This window comes from Cebidichthys violaceus, unplaced genomic scaffold (assembly GCF_023349555.1).
Source record: "Cebidichthys violaceus isolate CVI_PGR_0920_01 unplaced genomic scaffold, fCebVio1.0.p SCAF_8, whole genome shotgun sequence".
NCBI lineage: Eukaryota > Metazoa > Chordata > Actinopteri > Perciformes > Stichaeidae > Cebidichthys > Cebidichthys violaceus.
The window spans coordinates 3268774-3277630 of record NW_027176964.1 but is presented as its reverse complement, the minus strand read 5'-3'; the positions used below and the strand labels follow the sequence as shown (position 1 = coordinate 3277630).

General features: G+C 38.1%; 1 protein-coding gene and 2 long non-coding RNA genes across 3 annotated transcripts; 2 read left to right on the top strand and 1 right to left on the bottom strand.

Moving 5' to 3' along the window:
- Positions 1-200: 200 nt before the first annotated feature.
- Positions 201-2691, top strand: LOC137866131 (uncharacterized). Its single transcript, XM_068701822.1, has 7 exons — positions 201-329; positions 1074-1174; positions 1301-1470; positions 1731-1925; positions 2111-2197; positions 2302-2538; positions 2619-2691. The coding sequence occupies exons 1-6, from the start codon at positions 270-272 to the stop codon at positions 2358-2360; spliced, it is 672 nt and encodes a 223-aa protein (XP_068557923.1). The 5' UTR covers positions 201-269; the 3' UTR covers positions 2361-2538; positions 2619-2691.
- Positions 2692-3666: 975 nt separating this feature from the next.
- On the top strand, positions 3667-4209 carry LOC137865953 (uncharacterized). Its single transcript, XR_011102089.1, has 3 exons — positions 3667-3801; positions 3943-4051; positions 4126-4209. It is a non-coding gene; the product is annotated as an uncharacterized lncRNA (long non-coding RNA).
- A 334-nt stretch (positions 4210-4543) lies between these two features.
- LOC137865954 (uncharacterized) lies at positions 4544-5676 on the bottom strand. Its single transcript, XR_011102090.1, has 3 exons — positions 5596-5676; positions 5164-5434; positions 4544-4836 (listed from the first exon to the last, which is right to left on the bottom strand). It is a non-coding gene; the product is annotated as an uncharacterized lncRNA (long non-coding RNA).
- Positions 5677-8857: the final 3181 nt, after the last annotated feature.

The following is an 8857-nucleotide window of genomic DNA, read 5'->3' as shown; positions in this document are numbered from 1 at the left end:
GTGAATAATATGCCTAGTTATCACAGGCTTATTTGCTTACTTTTAGGTGAGTCAATATGAGTTATGATTTATTTTTATTTTTTTCTCCAGGGAATGACAATGATCCCATGGTCATAACAAATAAATTGATGGAAGTGTTTCCAAAGCTCCAAGAAGGGGGAGGCTTCGAATTTTTAAAAATTGTTGGATCTACACGCAGTTGACATCTGGCATTGATTCAGTGTCCCAGCACTGGATACACAATTGGCCATCTGAAGGATCCATCGACGATGATTGGACAAGCTACAATTTACATAAGGCCACTTCAGCAGGATCTACCCTTAGCTTGTGTAGGACTACATAAATGTACCTAGTACCTAGTTTAACACTTGTGCTCCCTTCAAATAAAAAGAACAGGTAATACCTTTGGTGCAAAAACTGTTTTTTTCTAAAAAAGTGTTGTAAAAATATATTTTTCACTTTCACTGCATTAAATCTTTTGACCAACTTTAGTCCTAATCATAACTACCAAATGTACATGTATTTCTTAAATAATTTTAACCCTTTAATGCCTGATGATAAAAACACAAAATTATATTTTCTATACAGTAAGTGCACACTGGAGTTTTTTAGGGGGGATTATTACACCCTTGGATATGTCATTAATGGACAACAACATTGATTTTTAATGCATTATTATTTTTTGAGCAGTGTCAGTTTATTAAAAAATAACCCTTTAATGCCATTTTGGGAATATGAACTCATTTTAAATGATAAAAACACAAAAGATGAATCATCATGAATATCATGAGTTCTATTGCCAAGCAATAGTCAGAAATGCTACAGAAAAAGGCCTCAATAAAACAGTATGGAATGGAGCACTGGAATTTAAAAATTTGATAAAAAACTGAAAACCTTTGAAAGTTGTGTCTCACTACAATTAACACAGGCAAAATTATCGATTTTTTTTTTTTTTTTTTAAATTGAAAAGTACATAAAATGTACCAAGGGGAGCACAAGGGTTAATACATAATCAAAACAAAGCTTACTGGTGACTTTTAATCATTAATTAAAAGCCATTTTTTTGTTGTTAGGAGAGCTCACGTCCTCCCTCTGGTCCAGTCATCCCCTGCATCACTTGTAAGACGGAAGTTCCCTTTTCGGAGATGAGGCTGCATAGAGTGAGCTGCAATGGGTATGTACCTCCTAAAGCAATGTAAGGGTAGCATATTCTTCTTTTTTTTTGGAAAATGTCTCTCTTAGAGTGTTGTGCACACAAGTAAGGGAGTATGACCATAATTTTAATTTTGTTAACTTCAAGGACACCGGTGCAGGAATCAGAAAGAGAAGAGGGAGGTCAAAGTGAACAAAATGATACTGAGACAGCTGTAGTCAGTGACAGTCCAGTGAGGCCTGGAGCATCAGCTGAGGGTGCAGTAGTACCAGCAGTGATGGTCAACGAGCAGTTGGATTACAACGAAGCAGACACTGGTTTGTGTCATCACAATAGAGTTGCTATAGGTTATATATTCTAACTGTTAATGTATTTAGATTTTGTTCAGAATGTTGTTTTTATGTCAACTCAGCTTTGTGACAGATTCTGAAGATGTTGGGTCTCACGTTTTGTCAGTGACATGGACAGAATTTTCCTCCTTTTCTGTAAACTCAAAGGATATGTGTATCTGCAGGTAACATGCCAACTCACAACATGTTCTCTGAAATAGATAACTTTATTGTTGTTGTTTGTTTAGAATGGAAGCTTATTAAAGAACCAGCTCAAGCTGCCAAAGCTTTCAAAGAGGAGCTACTAAAGGAACATGAAACAGGGAAACCACTTAGAATGAAGATGGATGTGAGGGACTCTGAAGAGGACAGGGAACGGGATCTTCTTTCATTCTACAAACGGCAGCAAGAATGGGCATGTCCACTTCATTGCACTCTTGCTGGTAAGTAATATAAAGTTTGTAAAATAAATGTATCAGTAAAGTTTATACCACTCAAGTATCTTATATGGAATTGTTAAATGGGAGAATGGAATCCCTTTCTTGCTTGTTAAATGTTACCTAATCCAGTTACCTGTATTAGTCAGCGACTGTTTTTCCACTGTGTTATTATCAGTATTTTATTTCAGGTGATGTTGCTGTCGGAGAGGGAGTGATGCGCTACTTCATGACAACAGTGATATCCAAACTCCAGTTTGGATTCAGTCTAGACCTTGGTAAGTCTCTTACTATTTTGAAGGTTAATATGATGCACTTTTAAAAATGTATTTAAGTGGTTAATTGTTGTGACTTTATCCCCTGCTCTCTTGGTACTTTACAGGAGGAATGGGCCGAACACTGCTATTTGCTTGTTCCACCAGCATCAGAGGCACTCATTGAAAGCAACCTCTTCCAGGTTGCAGGAAGGATGTTGACCCACAGCTTTCTGCATGACGGTCCCCATGTCACAGGATTAAGTCCTGCTGTAATTCATGTACTGTTCAATGGGGACCCTGAAATGGCAACTGTTGTTACAGTAGACTGCCCTGATCTGCACATCAGGAGTATCATAAAACTGGTATGTATCATAAAAGAAACTTTGTCTTGCAAAAATTATTGTTTGGGCAAATATAATAACTTGTATGGTCTTGATTCTAGCTTGAACAAGAAGAACTTACACCGGAACAGAAGGACACAGTTTCAGATCTTTCCATGTCTTGGGATCTTCCGGCAGTCACCAAAACAAATTGGAGATGGCTTCATAACAAACTTCTACTCCATGCAGTGAGTTTCTGCTGGTTAAGTGACAGAATTCATTGCTGTAGTTATTGAAATTATATAGTTATAATTATAAGTGTTGTGAACCCTGGCTTGTTATGTTAGCACTGGCAGAGATGGAAAAGGTCAAATTTTAGTGGTGAAATTCATGCTATGAATACTTAATGATATTTAATCTTTGCCCATAGCCATGTTAAAGTTATTCAAAACCACCATTTAATGTATATACAGTTTAACTGCTACAACATTTCTCACTCCTGCAAATGTTGATAGGACAGTGGCATATTTAAGAAAACCCCAATTTCACAAATGTTGACACAGGAAAAAAGATCATAAAAAACAAAATGTAATCCTTTACAAAACAAAATCACACTACAGTACATTGAGAGCACCTTAACAACACACGTCTGGTTATGTGAATTTGCTTTTTGATAACCTACTGTGAAAAGCTGATACAGTCAAGACTTCACCACTGTTAATTGTTCATTTACAGTTTTTAAACATTCGAGCAACAGACACCAGTTGCTGAAATTTAGAAAGTGGGATTTCCCCATTCATCCATTAGCTATGTCTTAAGCAGAACGGTGTTGTCAAGTGTGCATGAAGCACCCCATATTCTCAATCACAGGCAGACTGGGACTGTAGACAGGACAACTAGCACTATCTTTAACTTGTTATCCAGGTAGAATGTGATTTGTTGCAAAATGAAGGGAAATCCCGGGAAAACACACATCTAAATAGCGGCATACATTATTTTATGTGTAAATGTCTTGTAAAGGGTTGATATATTCTGTATTAGAATTTGAATGGATTTTATAAAGTACTTTATTGTGGTTTTATGAACATATTCCCTACTGTGCCAACTTTTGTAAAATTTGAGTTGAGGATTTGGGCTGTAATATGGGTCGGGTCTGTCTCTTAGGTCATTGGGAGGACCATGCGCCAAATTAAACAGTTGAGAAAGGGACTGAAAGATGTGAAGGCATGGCCCCTGCTGACATCTAGGTCAGATGTTGTCCCACTTCTTTTCCCCAGAATGGCTGAAATGCAGTTCACACCCCAGGTAAGTCAGTAATTTAGTTATATTTGTGACTTCATTTGATGAGTTGCGTGTATTTTCCATTTACCAAGAATGTGATCTGCATATTCCTTCACCAAAATAAGTTCTCCCTTTAAAATAATTACAATTTTTGTGTTCTTTAAGATGCTCCTACAAAAAATCACATGGCCAGCTGAGGACAGTGACGATGAAGACTTTGACTTAGAGTCCACGTGCCGCATCACTGGCTTTCTAAGGATGTTCATTGAAACAGGTATAAACACCTTATTTGGCTAATGTATTGCTCTCTTTACAAATGCTTCTATGTCTCGTGGATACATTTTTTAGTTTCATCAGGTACCCTGGCCCAGCTGCTGACATTCTGGGTTGGCTGGGAGATGCTTCCTCCTGAACTGAGAGTGGAGATTTCTGGGGGAACCCTTCCTACATCCTCCACATGCTTCGAAACACTAAAGCTGCCAGCTCATTTCAAAACCTACATGGACTTTGAAAGAGCACTTGTCTCTGCCATAAATAGTGCACAGACTGGATTTGGACTTGTTTGAGTTTTTTCAGACAGATGTCATTGCATGCACTGTTCAGTAGGTCAGGTCAATTGACACGAGTTCAGTGTCTTTGAAAACATTAACACATTGTGCTGTAGTTGACTTTTGTTTTATTTTACATATTTTTTCCATTTACTGAACCAAACAGTTCTGCACCTTCAATGTAAACAGTACAGCATTCATGTTATTCATTCTGTGGACAATGAGACAGGAAGTTTTTTTAAAAGGAAAGCAAACTTTTTCAGTTTATCCTTGCTTGTTCTAACACGCTAAATAAAAGCATGGGTTGGACATCAGTCTGCTATGATTCTTGATAAAACTTGCACAGTCTCTACATATAATCTAAGTGCATCGTTACAGAAACTCCTGGAGCTGGCAAAATGGCAACCTCTTCATCTGAGAGCTCACGGGCCAGCTGAACCTCGGGGACTGACACAGTGCCTCCATGAAGACTGTGAGGTCCGTTCCAGTCGATCCCATACTCCTCAGGAACCTGAATGGAGGACAAGCATGATCAATCTTGTACTTAAAACTAGTTTGACATGTCATTACACAAGGTAGTTAAGATTGTTATTTTTGGTCACCAAGTCGGTGAGAAATTAAATGTTGCCTATTCAATTCAGTTTTGTAAAATAATACAGTTGTGCATAGTATGCACTGTAGAAACTACAGCACAGAGGTTGATCTTTGAAAGCTCAGGAGACTTTGAAGAGACTATAACCTGTTTCATTTAAAGTAGCACATTTAGCACAATATTTTGTCCCATAATTCCTTTGGGGAAACAGACAGTTAAAGTGTTTAAAGTTGATCATTCTTTAACCTCAGTAGGATCCTCCATAGGTCCTTGCTCTCTGTATCTTCTCCAGAGTTGCTGTGGTGACTGATTCCTTTCAGTCCTCAGACCATGAAAGTTCCAAGCATCTCGGAAGGAGTCGAGGCTTTGCTGAATTAGTGGAAGGAAGATCCGGTGCAGTGCGAAAAGATGGACTTCATTGTCTGGATTCAGTGTTCCCTGATCTTCCAATGAAGTGAAGATCTGATAGAAGAGGTCCAGGGCATGTTCATAAACATCTCTCCACATCCTCTCTATTCTGAGTTTAGGATAAAATTGACAAATTGTTAATTTACGTGACATATGCTGAAGAAGTACATTCAACTGGTATGTTTGTTGTGTGAGCCTAGTTGCCAAACATTTTTATTTACCACTGATTGTGGACACTTCTGCCTGTGATGTGTGAATTCCTGTCGGTACCTCTGCTTCTGATCATGAATTCTGCCACATCTGCATTCTCTCCCCCTTTATCAGACCGTACCCTTGATGGCAGCCCATACTGCTCAACAGCAGCGATAAAGCTCTGTAAGACTGTATGAGGTCTATTATTGCCAGCCACTGTCAGGTAGACCACTAAACGACTGAATCCATCCACCCCACCATGGACAACAAATCTCCACCTGTCAGCCAATTGTAAACACATGAAAAAGAACAACTTTATTGTAAAACAATTCCAATGAAAAGTCCTGCTACAGTTGAACCACCTCCTAATAACCTCATTATGACGCCAGCATGATGGGATGCTTCGTCATTGCAATGCTTATAGTCAAAATCAATGTAATTAACACAATGACAAGAACAAACTCACAAGAACCAGTCACATATATTTATATGACAACAAAGCAGGTAGAATAACATAAAACCCAAATAACATGATTCAACAGTCCTCTACACATTCCAGCAAAACTGCGGTGCTAAAACACACATTCCGCCACACACTCAAGAGCACCATTTAAATATTATTCACATCAGAGGGAACAATATCAACCATATCATAAAAACGACATGATAGAAAAATTAACACAGTAGTAACGCTACTGCAAATGTAAAAAAACAAAAGCAGTCACTTACTAAAGCTGCTGTTCACTATTTAAAGACAAAGTCCATCCTCCCTTCTTTGATTACAAAGAGTTTATTACCACGGTTGTACAGTACATCGGTGCGGTTCAGTTCCAGTAAGAGGTCCTTCTCGATTCATGGACGCCAGTGATGACAGTGAAGCCTCCCCAGTTGTACTTCTTGAATACGTTTTAATGCGTTTGAGGGCTGAAAATGTCCGCTCCACAGAGGCAGTAGATATTGGGATTGTCACAGCCAAACATGTCAAAACACTAAAAATGTAATGTCACGTAAAAACGTCTTACATATCTTTAAACTTTAACTCTTACTACTACAAAGTTCTGCTAGCTAGTTTCACAACAGTCATGTTAGCCCACTGACCAATCAAGCCACACATTAATGCTGATGTACTTGTAGGCCAGCTAGAAGGCTCAGGCATGTCAAAGAATACGCCCAACATGTCAAACTAAAAATGTGATTGGTTGAAGACTATGACAATCAACAATATTGTCCCCATTTACTTAAACTGCAAAGGGATTCACTTGTAAGTCTGAAGGCAACATAGGGGCGAAATCTGATTGGATAAAAGCTCTACTTAAAACATGCTGTGCTGGAAGCAGCGCTGTAGCGCTGGAAGCAGAGCAACTGAGGAAGATAGTAGCTATGCAATGAGATAATAAGCTAATGGGAAAAATATTTATAATACATGTAGTGTATTTATGAAAAATAATTAAATTATAAAATAGCGATAACTTTGTGATTCTGTCTAGGCCAGCAGAGAAGGCCTTGCTGGCCCTGACGGCCCACCACTGCAATAACCACAGATAAAGTCCCTGCACACAATTTTTTGAGAAGATGAGAAGAATATAATATCGTGGTTGGCATCACTTCACATCTGAATGAACTGAATTTAAAGCTGCACGGCAAAGACAATTCAGTTAAATATTTTTTCTAAAATGAAGTACTTAATTTTAAGATGCACATTTTCATCAAAAGCTTTCTGTTATTTAATTTATTCTTAAATACAGTCCAAATTTTACTTGAAATGAGAGATAAACATCTATTTATTATTAGTTTATGTATTATGTATGTATTATTTATAATTCGTTCAGTTCAATTTGAAAACTGACAATAAATATTATTCAATTGAACTTTCTTTATTTGATTTGACAGTCAGTTGTTGACTACATACAGACGTTAATACAACTGTTGGCTACTTCAATATATATATGGAACAAAATCATAGCGCAAGTTAGACAATATTGTGATGTTCCGGACCTTTGCATGAGGAAATTCTCTATAACTGGACCTGGCACGAGAAAGGGTTTTTGTTTTAAAGATCAACCCCTAGATTTCCACAGTGCAAAGGGACTGGAGTCTGTTTTATGTATTCCCTGTGTGCTTTAAGGCCAAAGACCACCATTTATATCTGCTTTGGAAGTTTGTACTGCTCTCCTTGTGTGTGTGTAACTTGGTACACAATTCAGCAGTAAGCCAAACTCCATTCAAATGAATACGGGAGTCAGGATGTAGCATCCAAGCTCCAGATGCTTTATTGTGCAACACGATTCAAATAGGAGTAAAACTAAAACAAACAAAAACATGAAGGATGGCAGTGGATGATTTTTGGACACCATCTACCTAAAACTACCACATGTGGCAAACTTCCTGTTCCACGTCAAAGTGCATGTCAAAATAAAGGCAAATTAACAACACAACCTAAAGGGCCCAGGAGGGGGCTCCAATTCCCCAGTCCTGAGGGCAGAACAGTTTGTAAGTGATGTGGCAGAGGAGAGGTCTGATGTGCACAGGGGACAGATTTCTATATCTGTTTATCGTCACTATAATGGCAACATTTTGCAGTTGCGACACTTTCTTTCCAAGACAGACATGAGGCAGAGGTCAGAATCCAACAAATCTGATTTAGCATCCATTAGTAGTGAAATGATTCATATCACAACCACATACATCACAAAAAGGCCAGAGTGCCCACTGGTTTTTAACCTTTCCCTTCCTTTATTGTGACTTCCTTTCTCTCTCTTCCTCTGCGTCGGTCTCTCTCCCTCTGTGTTCACACAGTATGGATTTTCAGAGCTGAGTGTGAAGTCACTTATATTTTTATATAAGTGACTTCACACTTTTTAATAAAACGGCTGAATACCCAATTGTGAATACTTAATGCAGAAATACAAATATGGCTGAATTTCCAGCAGTTAAAGGCGGGGTAGGTAATTTTGAGAAACTAGCAAGGGTAAACTAGATTAAAAAAAAAAAAGTCCAACACCCATTCCAGTGTTGCCAACTCTACTATTTATTTAGTATTTGAAGAAGATCACCAACCCTGCCTTTAAATATTTTACTTTCTATATGATTGTATGGTTGTAATCTCCCTCTTTGAAATTTCTAGAGGGTCAGCATAACAAACTGATGGTGTGGGGTTTGAAGGATGCAGACGTTTACCAGGCAGGGATGGAGAATGAACTGCATCATGGGAACTGTAGGTCTGAGCTTTTTTTTTTCAAGCTTGAGTAAAAATTGTGATATTGTGGCCTCTGCATCATTTTGGAACATTTTGTGATAAGGAGAATCCTTTAATGGGAGCATTATGTCCTTTCCAAACTTG